The following is a 14,021-nucleotide window of genomic DNA, read 5'->3' on the forward strand; positions in this document are numbered from 1 at the left end:
AGAGAATCCGGGTCTGCAGCATCTAACCCTGTAGCCATTGGACCTCCCAGCCTGTGAATCAAAGCAGTTGGCTATTTGAGAGGTGGGGCTGCCACTGGACCCTGCAGGGGCTGGCCAGGCACCCGCCCCCCTCTCCTCCCAGTTGTGCCTTTTGGGCTTTGCACAACAAAAGTACCACAATGCGTGACGCCCAGCTCCGCACCACCTGCTACTCTGGCTGCTTCCGAAGTAGAGACCAGTGAGTAGCAAGTGAGGACTCTGGGCTGTGCCTGGGCACTGCTGGCCACCCACCCCCACCCCCACCCCCACCCAGAGCCCTCTGCCCTGTGTAGAAGCCAGTGTCACTTTGAATTTTCCCTCCTCATCCTGAAACAAAATACTTAAAAACACCCACCTGGGCCAGAAAGGTTGCTCCCCTTCTTGCCTCTCTCAGAGCTTCCTGCTCCAAGGCCACCCCCCTCAGAGGCTGGCATCACCATGCCAGGCACAGGGCAGCTCTTCCCTGTACATCACTGTCCTCCCGTTTCCCTTAGCTCCAGATGCATCCACAGAGCTGTCTCTTTGCTCAGGCAAGACAATATCCCTACCACACTGTGGGGCTTACATTGGTGTGTCGCAGCCAAAGACATCAGAACGCTTTTCTCAGGTATCATTGCCTGAGTAAATAAAAGTTATTTACTTGTTCCCATAATATAAGAACTAGGGGCCACCAAATGAAATTAATGGGCAGCAGGTTTAAAACAGATAAAAGGAAGTTCTTCTTCACGCAGCGCACAGTCAACCTGTGGAACTCCTTGCCTGAGGAGGTTGCGAAGGCTGGGACTATAAGAGGGTTTAAAAGAGAACTAGATACATTCATGGAGGTTAAGTCCATTAATGGCTATTTGCCAGGATGGGTAAGGAATAGTGTCCCTAGCCGCTGTTTGTCAGAGGGTGGAGATGGATTGCAGGAGAGAGATGGCTTGATCATTACCTATTGGGTTCACTACCTCTGGGACACCTGGCATTGGCTGCACTTGGCAGAGAGGATACTGGGCTGGATGGACCTTTGGTCTGACCCAGTCTGGCCGTTCTTATGTTCTTACGCCCCATTTCACAGTGGGGGAAACTGAGGCATGCTTGGCTAACTAGAGTATATTCTCCAAGCAGGGTTTCAGGGCTTCTTTCCCCGATTCCCTACCATCTGCTCTCACCACAAGGTAATACTCTCCCCCTAAAACCGGGAAGAGATCCTAGGCAGGGCAAGTGTGAGGCGTGTGCAGTCGGTTCCCCTGCACATTGTCCCCCTGCCTGGGCAGCATGTCCTAACTCAAGTGCATCGTGAAGCTGCAGGGTGTACATGGTGGCTGTGGCCCCTCCTCTTAGCAGAGCCCCCAGCCCATGGGAGAAGTGGAGGAGGCTGCCACAGGTGCAGGTAGTGAGGGTACTCGGGGCAGCCCGGCTCTGCTCCTTGCCAGCCTGGGAGCTCTGCACTGCTGGGGGAGCAGCTGTCGCAGCCCTTCCGCAAGGGCAGAATCGGAGCTCCGGGCCCGCTGGGCAGTCACCGGCAGTCTGGGCCACAGTGCCCTGGTCAAACAAAGCCCCACAAATAATCACACCAGCCTGATCCCAGCCTCCCTCACTGATATGGGGCTAAAACTCAAGGAAGAACTGAACTGGACAGCTCCCTCAAAACAGAAGCATTTGGATTCTGCTGAACTTTTGTCTTGGGCTAAAAAAGAAGAGAGTTCCGACATGGTCTCATTTTTAACATGGTCGGAGCCAAACGGGTCAAGTTTTCCTCCAAATGGACTTTCCTTCCAACATTGGTGTTTGTGTGGCAGGGTGCGGTGTCCTGCCAGATCACACTTTCAAAGCCACAAATGAGACGAAAAACCAGTGTTGAAAGGCAACACTTTGCTCAACCCCAAACATTCGCTTCCCCTGTGCTTCTTGTTATTTGCAGGGACACTGATAATGAACATGTGTTAGATGCCCAGAGATCATCCTGGGCCTAAGGAACCAGCCTGTTGCAAGAGGAACAGCGCTGAGCTGAAACCCTGTGATTAAAAAGTGGTAGAAAAAACAGTGTCACTCAGCAAACTTCCTCTGCTAGATGAAAACAGGATAAAGTCGGTGCATTTTCGTTGCCTGGCAGGAGAAGGCAGCAGCCACAATGAGGGTGCAGTTTATCACTCTCCTTGTAGGTAAGTGTGCAAGGAATTGGGTTATTTTCCTACAGTGGGGGCTTGGAAGAAACCCACCTTAATTTAAGGCCTTTTTGTGCTGACTGTTCAGTGGGCCCCACCTATGCCACGGCATGGAGGCAGGGATGCTCCGGGCATATTGTTTTGACTGGGGGTGTTTGTGTCTGTTAGGCATGGAACAGTCGAGCTATGCAGCAACGGGCAACAAGAAACAGGGGAATGGACGGCCAGTGTTTGTCCTTTACTGAAACTCAGTGGGGGTTTGGGCTGGCTGGCCCCCATACCAAAAGGAGAACATAAGAACAGCCGTACTGGGTTAGGCCAAAGGTCCATCTAGCCCAGTATCCTGTCTGCCAACAGCGGCCAATACCAAATGCCCCAGAGGGAAGGATCACAACAGGTAATCCCCACATGATCCCTCCCCTATTACACACTTCCAGAGAAACAGAGGCTAGGAACACCATTCCTACCCATCCTGGCTTATAGCAATTGATGGATCTAACCTCCATGAATCTATCTAGTTCTTTTTTGATCCCTGTTAAAGTTCTACCTCTCACAACATCCTCTGGCAAGGAGTTCCACAGGTTGACTGTGTGCTGAGTGAAGAAAAACTTCCTTTTGTTTCCTTTAAACCTGTTGCCTATTAATTTCATTTGGTGACCCTTAATTCTTGACTTGTGGGAATAAGTAAATAACTTTTCCTTAATCACTTTTTCCATACCAGTCATGATTTTATAGACGCTATCATATCTCCCCTTACTCTCCTCTTTTCTAAGCTGAAAAGTCCAAGTCTTTTTAATCTCTCTCTTCATATGGGACCCATTCCAAACCCCAAATCATTTCTGTTGCCCTTTTCAGAACCTTTTCCAATGCCAATATGTCTTTTTTGAAATGAGGCAACCACATCTGCACGAAGTATTCAAGATGTGAGCGTACCATGGAGTTATATACTCTCTCTCTTATTCTCTATCCCTTTCTTAATGATTCCCAGAGCTTAACAAAGAGAAGGATAAAGCGTAGCCTAAGCCAAGTGTATGAGTAAATACATGGGAAATAAAAGTTTGGCTTTTCATTCTAGCAGAGAAAGAACTAACAAGATCCAATGGCTGAAAGTTGAAGCTAGACAAATCCATAGTGGCAAATTATAATAGTAAGGGTAATTAACCATTGGAAGAACTTACCAAGGATCATTATTAGAGCCTTACTAAATTTCTAGTCCTTGTTAGTGAATTTCACAGTCATACGATTTAATGGTAAATTTCATGATTACATGGTGTTATAATGGTAGGAGACCTGGCCCATAAAGGAGTTGGTGGGGGTTGTAAGGTTATGGGGGGGAGAGGAAGGAGGAGTTGCAGTACAGGTGACCCCTGACTTGCGATGTGATTGGTTCCCGGGGAAGTGTCGCAAGTTAGGGGCGTTATAACTTGGATCCTCATTGATGATAGGCAGGGCTGGTCCTAACCAATTGGTGGTCCTGGGCTCACCTAGCTCACCTGTAAAAAATACAGCCGGGGAAAATTTGTCAAATAAAAAACAAACAAAAAAATGGGTCAGGGAGTAACCAGAGAATCCTGGGGGGAGGATTCGGGAGGTTGGGCTGAAATGTGGTCACGGCCCACCCCTAAGACCGGCTCTGATGAAAGGCGCCATGCGCCATCAGAAATGTGGGCCAAGGACATAAGTCGGGGGTTTTTGACCCCTTCCGCACTTTAAAAAATAGTTGTCAATACGGGGAAGGGGGTCGCAGCTTGAGTGGTCACAACTTGGAGGTTTCCTGTACTTCTGCGCTGTTGCTAGGAGTGGTGCTGCCTTCAGAGCAGGGCAGCTGGAGGGGGCAGCTGCTGGCTGGGATCCCAGCTCTGAAGGCAGCGCCAGCGCCATCAGCAGCTCAGAACTGAGAATGGCCTGGCAGGGGATGGGCACCCTTATTTCTGCGCTGCTGCCTGGAGACCTGGGTTCCCATTCAGCAGCTGCTGCTCTCCGGCTGCCCAGCTCTAAAGGAAGCAGCGCAGAAGCAAACGTGGCATTGAATCGTATTGCTACCCTCACTTCTGCACTGCTGCTGGTGGTGCGTTGCCTTCTGAGCTGTGTACCCGGCCAACAGCTGCAACTCTCCAGCTGCCCCATTCTGAAGCCAGAACAGAAGTAAGGGGGCAGTATTGTGAGCACCTTAAAATAACCTTGTGACCCACCCTGTAACTCCCTTTTGGGTCAGGATCCCAAGTTGAGAAATGCCGGTCTCCCTCATGAAATCCTTATGGTACAGGGTAAAAACCACATAGAAGACCAGATTTCATGGTCTGGGGCATGTTCTTCATGGCCATGAATTTGGTAGGGCCCTGAACGTTATAGATTCTCCAGTACTGGAAATCTTCAAATCAAGGTTGGAAGTTTTTCTACAAGTTCTGCCATTGTTCAAACAAGAATTAATTCAGGCAAGTTGTATAGTCTCTGTCATACAGGAAGTCAGACAACATGATCACAGTTGCCTCCAAATCTGTCTATCTAGATTGGAGATTTGTGCATCCATCTGTCTGTGGCAGCATTTCAGAATAACCTCAGTTATTCTAAAATAACCTAGCGCATGTCTACATAGCAAGCCCATTATTTCAAAGTAAATTTGAAATAATGAGCTTCTTACTCGGACTCCTGTAATCCTCACTGTATGAGGAGTGAGGGAAGTCGGAGGAAGAGTGCTCTATTTTGCAATAACTGCTGTGAAGATAGTGCCAAAAGTCGAAAAAAGCTGTTAGCTACATAATTAGTGTCACTCAAGTTGCGTAGCTTATTTTGAGTTTAGCCCTGCTGTATGGACGTGCCCTGAATGTCTCTCTGGGTATGTCTACACTACCCCGCTAGTTCGAACTAGGAGGGTAATGTAGGCATACCGCACTTGCAAATGAAGCCCGGGATTTGAATTTCCCGGGCTTCATTTGCATAAACTGGGCGCCGCCATTTTTAAATCCCTGCTCGTTCGAATCCCGTGCAGCGCGGCTACACGCGGCACGAACTAGGTAGTTCGGACTAGGCTTCCGTTCGGACTACTGTTACTCCTCAGGAAGCCTAGTCCGAACTACCTAGTTCGTGCCGCGTGTAGCCGCGCGGCACGGGGTTCGAACGAGCGGGGATTTAAAAATGGCGGCGCCCAGTTTATGCAAATGAAGCCCGGGAAATTCAAATCCCGGGCTTCATTTGCAATTGCGGTATGCCTACATTACCCTCCTAGTTCGAACTAGCGGGGTAGTGTAGACATACCCTCTGTGAGTCCATTTGTTTAAGTACTTCTCCTAAACAGTAAGAGCTGGGACCACCAATTTTAGTAGGTAGTTTCCTCTTCTCCCAACTTAAATCAAGGTCAGGGTTTGGTTGAGCCAGGACAACCACAAATGCTGGGATAGGGACTGATTTCCATAACCTGGCAAGGGAGGGGCAGAGAGGGGAGAGTAGCGAGCGCAGAGGAGAGCTATATGCACAGTGACCACTGGGGGCAGCTGCCCCACTAGGGGTATGTCTACACCACAAGGGTATTCTGAAATAAGTTATTCTGGAATAATAACTCCTGAAATAACTATTTCAAAATAGCCCGTCTACACTACAGGGAAGCCTCAAAATTAGTGTGAGGCAGGCTCCTCTAATGTGGATGCGCCACTTCCAGTTAGAGCCCCAGAAAGCACTAGGAAGTAATTCCTTTCAATGGCCCTGGGGAGGAGCTAAATCCAAATTTCAGCAGTGGAGTGTCCACACTGCCGCTATTTCAAAATAGCAATTTCAAAACCAGTCCTAGTCCTCCTGCAATGAGGGTTTATTATTCCGGAATCAGAAGCCTGTTAGTTTCAAATAATTTCAAAATAACGGGCTTGCGGTGCCGAGGCTCACCATTTGTTTTGAAATAACGCCTTAGTGTAGACGTGCCCCTGCAGGGGAGTGGTTGGCAGAGTTCTGCCCTCTTCCTGGCACCAGATCAGGTAAGTAGGGCCCCAACCCCAAATCCTCCTCTCTCCCCCCCGCCCTTGGCTACAGCGCCAGGGGGGAAAAGGCCCCTGGTGGCCATGTGGGTTTGGGGGAAAGAGAAGGCCCCTGGCAGATGGGTGTGGACTGGGGGGAGAGAGAAGGCCCCCACCCAGTGAGCCCCTAGGCTCTGAGCCCGTGTGGGTGCAGATGCTGTTGGCAGCATGAGCATGGATCAGGAGCAGAGTCCTGGCTGAAGAACTCCAGGGCCAGCCCCACCACTGCCTCTGCCCAGAGCTCCGTAAATGTCTCCCAGGTCCTGGGCAGAGGCCAGCTGGCCCCTGGACTCCCCCATGCCTGCCTGTGGAGTTGTGGGGACCCACCCTCCCCTCTAACCAGCCCAGCCCCTGTCCGCAAGTCCTTCCCTGCACCCAGCTTATCACCCCCTTCCAGTCCTGCCCCGGCCATCAAATATCAGGCGCTATAATAGGACATGCAGCAGAAGGGACTTGCTGTGACGTCAGCCCTTCCCAGCACAGATTCTTTCTACACCCGCTATGTCTACACTGGTGGGTTCTTGCATAAGAAGATTTACAGTATGGCGTTGGAAGACAGGCCTTCTTGCGCAAGAGTTATGCTCATTTCTAACAAGTGTAAGCCCCCTTGCGCAAGAGGGCAGTGAGGACACACGGCAGGGGTTTCTTGTGCAAGAAAGCCCTGTGGCTAAAATGGCCGCAAGAGCTTTCTTGAGCAGGAGCGTGTCCACACTGCCATGGATGCTCTTGCTCAAAGGCACATGGCAGTGTGGATGTGTTCTTGTGCAAGAACCCGCCAGTGTAGACATAGCCCAGGAGTGAGGGGGGAGGCACAGGGGTTAGCTGACAGGTGTGAGAGAGACAAGGGTTTTGCCAACACGCGGGTGTAGATTGAAACTCTTCATGGGCACTGCGCCCGCCCAGCATCACCTGTGACTGATGAGCCGCCTACCAGCTGAGACTTGCCTCTGGGGAGCAGGTGATTATAAAAACCAACCATTGGCTCAGCTGGAGAATTGCTGGGAGCAGTGGATTTGGGGGCTGCCCCAGAAACAGGCTAGCTCCTGTAACTGGGGAAGATCTGCTAGAGGCAGGGAGGGTCTGGTAAGAGGAAGGGACGGGTCTGAGAGCTCCACTCTCCTGCTACCACGTAGCCCTGAATATACTTGTATCCTGCCCCACCCTACACCTAGCTGGGCTGTTGGCGCCCATTAGTCCCACAGGGAGACTGGTCCGGAGCCTCCTTCCCTGGCTGGTTAAAAACATTCTGCTATTTCCTAGCCTGAAACCTCCAGCACCCTCGATTCCCAAAGGGAAACCGCCTTGTGGGCTGGGCTGCATGTACAGAGCATCCGGCCCACACTGGGCCCGGCACGGCCCTTTGATCCCACCCACTTTGGCCCCTTTCTTTGGAACTCAGACGGCACCGTGAGCCGCTGTAGCTGTGAGTGGGGCAGAGAGAGGCTCCCTGCAGCCCTGTGTATGGAGGTGCTGCCAGCAGGAGTTGTCTGAGCTTTCCACCTGCCTTCCTAGCTCCAGAGGGGTTTGCCCTGAGCCGCTGGGCTTCTGGCGCCTCAGCCAGGGAGTGTTTCCGAACCCCCTGGGCCTCAGCTGGGCCTGGAGTTGGAAGGGGTGGTTAGTGAGCCCGGCTTTTGGAGATCATTTGATGCCCACATGGCTGGGAGCGTCTCCCCTGCAAGGGGGCTCACAGAATGAGCCAGACACCCATGGTCCTTTCGTGAGACTTTCTCCGACTAAACTCCTGCATCAGCCACTGTCAGGAGGCAGGTCCCATGGTGCCATGGCCAGTGCTCAGGGATCTGACTCCTGCATCTGAGTTCAGCTCTCGGTGGGGCCTGCTGGGGCAGGGCCGGTCTGCTGCAGAGCCCTCACACTCGACGTGACTCGGCTTCCGTGTCCTTACGTTCACCAGAGAGACTGTCAGAAGCAGGGGAAGGATCACTTGATGATTCCCGGTTCTGTTAACTCCTTCTGGGGGCACCAGGCACTGGCCACTGTTGGGAGGCAGGATCTTGCCAGTCTGGCTGTTCTACTGGGCTAGATGGACCCTGTAGTCAAAAGTGCCACCCTGATTGACAGCGCCTGGGGACTGGTTCCTGAGGTAAATGCCCTGGGATTTGGCCCAGGGAAGTCTCATTATTCTAGTTCTCGAGAGGCATCACCTGGAGGGGGAAGGGGCACACGCAGGGTCACATTCCCCCCATTTCTGCTCCCCCATTTGCACAGAGATGTGCAGTGGAGGGCTCACCCCACAGTTTGAAAACCATCGCCCCCTGCCAGGAGCCGGGGGATTGGAGGCTGTTGAAAGCCACCCAGCCTGCTTGGGTCCCTGGCTCTGTTGGGGCTGGGGCTGTGCCTGGCTTCCTGATGGCCCTGCTCCCCAAGCCAGGCTGCTTCCCAGGCAGGGTGGGCAGCACAGCTCCAGCCTGGGCCCGATGCGCTCTTACCTCTCCCCTGAAGGAGCCTGGCGCTGACCAGTGATGCCCCCTAGGAGCCGCCCCTCCCTTCAGAGTCTGGCTGCCAGGAGATGCTCCCGTTGGTGTTCCTGGCTCTGCTGCTGCTCCTCGGCCCAGAGCTGACACACGGGCCCCTTACTCAGCAAGAACTACCGAGGTCTCTGAACCCAGCTGGGTGGACACAGAGTCTGCTGTAGAAAGCGTCTAATCGGAATGGAGAAGCCGGCCCCAGAGGACACGGGATGGGGGGCTGTGACTTGGCTGAGCTCAACCAGAGGAGCCAGTAATACACCTCCATCTCTCAAGGCCTCGCCCAGCCAATGACATAGGAACATCCTTGCTTGTTTCTTCTCTTTCAGGCTTTTGCTGGCTCATCTGCCTCAAGGAGACTCATTTCTCCAGCGCGGGTAAGTTGATGCCTGGAAACCTGGGCAAAATCTCCAGAACCGAACCCCTGTGTGTCCTGCAGCTGGAGGGGGGGTTTGAACAGGCAAAGAACTTTGCATCCCATTTCCTCCTCCCCTTCCTCTGCATTTTCTTCTTTCTGATTTTCTGTTCCCTTATGTTGGGTCTCCCTCCCCCTTCCCCACTTGCCAGAAAGCTGCGTGCTCTGTGGGGGGCTAAACAGAGCTGCCTTTTCACCGGTCCCTTCTGCGTTTACCACTGAAGAGGAGGACAATCCATTGCTAGGCCTTGGTCACACAAGATGCACCCATGGGGATGTCCCAAGCTCTGTCATAACACCCCCCCCCCCAACATTTCTCTATGCCTCCGTGGAGGGAGGGCATGTCCCACAGTTTGGGACATATGCTAAAGGTTGCAAGTCAATTACTCTTAAGTTAGGAAATGCCAGATCCAAGCGTCTCTGCCCCCATGTGAGTTATGCCCCCGGCTTCCCTTACGTGATCACAGTCTTTTTTCCCCACTGGTCTCCTGCCTCTTTCAGTGCACGGGTTAGATCCACGCTGGGTATAATCAGGGCTGTGCAGTGAGGGAGATTGTGACTTGTATGTGCTGCAAGAGTCGGAAGGCCTGTAGAGAATGAGGCAGGGGCTTTCTGGAAGAGAACGGATGGACCTCCGGTTAATGCAGCTGAGAGCTGCTCTGGGGAACTGAATTCTCTCTGCCTCTGCCACTGATTTCTGGTCTGATGCTGGGCAAGTCACTTATCCCAGTTTTGAAGGGGCGGCTGCTCCTTTTCTGGGCCTGATTTGCAGTGGTGCTGAGCACTCCCAGCTGAGAGCGAGGTCAGCGGGAGGGTGCTTGGCTGCAGAAAGTGAAGGACTCAGACAAAGCAGGTCCTGGGGGTCTCCAATGGAAATGGGGTACCCAAATTACTGCTTTGGACCCTGTGCCTCAGTTCCCCATATGCAAAATGGGCAGAACAGCCCTTCTCCTCACAGTGGTAAGGTATCAGAGCCAGTTCACAGGATCAGCACCTGCACACGCATCCTCTGTTCCTATCCTCTCCACCGGCTTTTCCTTTCCTGCTGCAGGGGAGGGACCTGCAGAGCTTTTCTAGCTTCCTCACCTGATGCCTCCAGAAGAGGGTCCAGCTGCTTTGATTTGACCTCCCCAGCCACCTCTTCTGCCAGGTCCTCACTTGGAGCGGGCGGGTAGGGCCAAAGAGAGAGTCTGAAACCTATGGAAGATGTGCAAGGGGGTGAAGGTGCAAAGGGGAATTAATTATGTTAATTAAATACTTCCTCCTTGATTTCCCAGACAATGCATGTGCAAAGTCATCCATTTGCCCTAATTATGCAAGCTGTGAAGTCATCTCCGGGGGCCACCGCTGCACCTGCAAACGGGGGTCCGTGTCTAGCACTGGGGAGCAGTATTTCACTGATAATAGTGTGATGTGCCAGGGTGAGTGTGAGTTCCTGAGCCCAGCTGGGGGAGGGGAGCCGTGTAATGGGGCGACTGTTCTGTCACTGGCATTAGTGTCCCAAGGAGGGGTCTTCCACTGGGTCTGTATCGAGGACGTCACTGACTGGAAAGGGGGATGCAGGGATGAGGAGAGTGAGGAAGGGAGAGATGTGGCCAAACAGATTTAGTGACTCCCCAGACCAGACCAGACCAGGGGACACCCACTACAAATAGGAAAGCCACAGTGCAGTCTGCACATGGTCCTGGGGCTGGGCAGAGTGGCCTAGGGATGGGGACTGAAGAAGTTCAGAATCTGTTCTTCAGGGCACGTTGCTTCCTTCCCTCCTCCAATTGACCAGGCAGTGCCTTTAGCAAATGCAGAGGGGAGGAGCACACTGTGATCCTGCCTCCTTCCCGCCCATTTTTGGGACACTATGATCCACCAGGAAGAATGCAAAGAACAGTGTGACTCTCGAAGGGGGAGGGAGGGAGGAGTTCCATGTGGGGTTCCTCTCACGTGCACCTGTGTCAGGGCCAGCCACAATCCATCCCCTAGAATGGGAAAAGGAAATGTTTTTTTACCTAAATCATCATTAACCTGTGGCCTGACAGAGCCCCATCTGCCCCTCCCCAATGCACCTCTCACGTTCCTGGGCCACTGAATGACTCCGGTTCTGTGTGCTCCTGTCCAGATATCGATGAATGTAGGCAAGACCTGTACTGTGGCCCAAACACCTCCTGCATTAACACAGAGAAAAGCTTCGCCTGCATGTGTGTAACTGGCTACAGCTCTTCCACAGGAGAAGCCTTGCAGCGCGGTGTCGCCCCTCTGGACTGCTCAGGTAAGAGCCAATGGGAAGCCGAAGGCGTTATCCTGGCAGGGTCTCTCCTGCCCCCAGACAGTCATGGGGGACTCCCGGCGCACACCAGCACTTCGGCCCGGCTCTGTGTCCAGTGCCCTCCTGGGCCTGGTGAGAGCCAGCACCCCTGGGACCACGGCCGTCTCCACGCAGCCTTTGCTCTCAGGGATGCCCATGGCTGGGCACCAAAGCCCTTTGCTGCTCATTGCCCCGTGCTCAACACACCAGGGTGTCTCATGTGGGGCCGGATCCTCACCCAGGGTTAAGGGCAAAGACTCGCTGGTGCCAAGACCCCCGGTGCTGCTGCTCCATCGACTCCCCTGAAACAACAGCGATTTGCCGTCAGCCAGGCTGGGACTGGGGCTTTGCCCTGTTATGACACACCGGGCTGGGGCTGGCGCAAGGCGGTGGGAGGGGGCGCATAAGGAATGAACTAAAGCTTGTGATGGACACGGGAAATCCCAGTGACAGGGTGCACCAGGCGCACCAATGGGGCCGTGTGGATGGAGATCCATGGCAGAGACGTGCTGAGGGACAGCTGAGCAGTCTCCGCTGCCATCGGTTATGGGGGAAGGATGGGCGCCCTGCCTCTGAGCACGTGGCCCTGCAATAATGGGCAAGGAGATCTGGGGAGAGAAAATTGTCTCCATGTTACGGAAGGGGAAACTGAGGCTTCATGTGAGTAAAAGGTTTCAACAAGGTCACACAGGGAGTCTGTGCAAAAGACTTGAGTGGAACCCAGGAGTCCCGACCCCCCCTTCTGCTTTACCTACTAGACCTCACTCCCCTCCTGAAGGGCACGATAGAGCCCAGGAGTCCCACTTGTGCACCATCCTACTACAACCAGTCCACCACCTTCCTAGCCCACCGCCAGCAATAGAACCCAGGTGTCTGGACTCCCCCTTGCCACTCCCCCAGGTCCTCCCTGCTCTAGCTCCCAACCCTCACTCTTCTCACAGAGCTGAGAAGGGAACCCAGGTGCCCTGGCTTCCACCTCCCAGGCCACTAGCACGGCTGCCTCTGGGGGATGGGCAGCACATTGCAAACCTGCAGGGAGCCATATTCCTGGCACGGTGCCCCCCTTTGATTGCAGGAGCAGGCCTTGTTTCCCTCCCCACCCCCATCCTCCCTCCAAGTGAAGGCTCTGTTGTGCAGAGCTGGGCCCATCTGCATTCAGGGGTGTGCCCTGAGGATGCCACCTGCACCAAGGGGGCACTGCTGCTCCTGCAAGCCTGGCTTTGCATCCAGTTCTGGGGAGCAGCGCGTCACTGACCCAGCAGTGCAGTGCAATGGTGTAATGGCACGTCGGGGTCCCTCGTCTCCTGCACCCCCGTAATGGCACGGACAGACTCCGCCAGCCAGTAGAACAGAGGGAGTTTATTGCTTCTCCAGGATACAGCCCAGCACAGATGTCATCTGGCTACAGGAACTGGGGCTAGGAGGCCTCAGTGCCCCCCCTTGAGATGGGGGGTGGCTGGGCCCTACAATCTCAGCCCCCTCCCTAGCTCCTTCTCCCCTGCTTCCCAGACAGATACTAACTAACTATCCCTTCCAGCCCTGTCCCCCAGCCAGGGGCGGCATTCCACCTTCTTTTGTTCCTGTCCCTGTGAGGTAACCAACAGGTTACCTCCCTGTCCCATCAGTTACTCTGCTGGGCTGTGGTACAGACGTAACCAGTGGGGGTCACCCACAGCCCAAACTCAGCACCTAGCAAGGTACCAACACTACGTCACAAATGGTGAGAGCCGGTTCAGGCACAGGACAGAGTGACTGATGAAAAAGGCCCGTTGAGCTGATGAAAAGATGCCCACTGGATCCAGTGGGGTTTGGGTCAGTGTGTGGGGCTGCAGCAGTAAAACATTGGTGCGCTAGGGTCACACATGGACAACTATATGGTTTCTCCCTTCTAGATATCGACGAATGTGCCCAAGACCCATCACCTTGCAGCCCCAACTCCATCTGCAGCAACATGTTGGGCAGTTACACCTGCAGGTGCCGAGCAGGCTACTTCTCACCCAGCCAGGCTGACGTCCGCATCAGCTGCACAGGTAAGTGTCTGATTTGGGGGATGTGTGTAGCGCTCTGGGTGTGAGAGGCTAATGCCTCTAGAGAGATTAGAGGATTGGGCCAAAAGAAATCTGATGAGGTTCAACAAGGACAAGTGAAGAGAAGAATCCCAAGCATTGTTACAGGCTAGGGAACCACTGTAGCAGTTCTGCAGAAAAGGACCTGGGGATGACAGTGGATGAGATGCATCAGTGGATATGAGTCAACTGTGGAACCTTGTAGCCCAGAAGGCTAATAGCATATTTGGTTAGATTAGGAGTGATTATTCCCCTTCATTTGGTTCTGGTGAGGCCACATCTGAAGTACTGTGTCCAGTTCTGGGCACCCTCACTATGGAAAGGATGTGGACGCATTGGAGAGGGTCAGCGGAGGCCGACCAAAATGATTAGGGGTCTGGAGCACATGACCTATGAGAAGAGGCTGAGGGATTTGGGCTTATTTAGTCTGCAGAAGCGAAGAGTGAGGGGGGATTTGGCAGCAGCCTTCAACTTCCTGAAGGCAGGTTCCAAAGAGGATGGAGAGAGGCTGTTCTCAGTAGTGATGAATGGCAGAATAAGTAGCAATGGTCTCAAGTTGCAG

The 14,021-nt window shown here is 53.4% G+C and overlaps 1 protein-coding gene across 1 annotated transcript in view; it reads left to right on the forward strand.

Moving 5' to 3' along the window:
* Nucleotides 1-2,012: 2,012 nt before the first annotated feature.
* Nucleotides 2,013-14,021, forward strand: part of LOC102462801 (adhesion G protein-coupled receptor E3-like) — a 41,989-nt gene continuing 29,980 nt past the window's right edge. The window contains exons 1-5 of the mRNA XM_089774868.1: nt 2,013-2,186; nt 9,009-9,056; nt 10,372-10,515; nt 11,208-11,357; nt 13,286-13,423. Of these exons, the coding sequence (XP_089630994.1) occupies nt 2,156-2,186; nt 9,009-9,056; nt 10,372-10,515; nt 11,208-11,357; nt 13,286-13,423 (511 nt within the window). The 5' untranslated portion in view covers nt 2,013-2,155. The remainder of the gene's footprint in view (nt 2,187-9,008; nt 9,057-10,371; nt 10,516-11,207; nt 11,358-13,285; nt 13,424-14,021) is intronic.

This window comes from Pelodiscus sinensis, chromosome 31, assembly GCF_052426305.1.
Source record: "Pelodiscus sinensis isolate ZL-2025 chromosome 31, ASM5242630v1, whole genome shotgun sequence".
Lineage (NCBI taxonomy): Eukaryota > Metazoa > Chordata > Testudines > Trionychidae > Pelodiscus > Pelodiscus sinensis.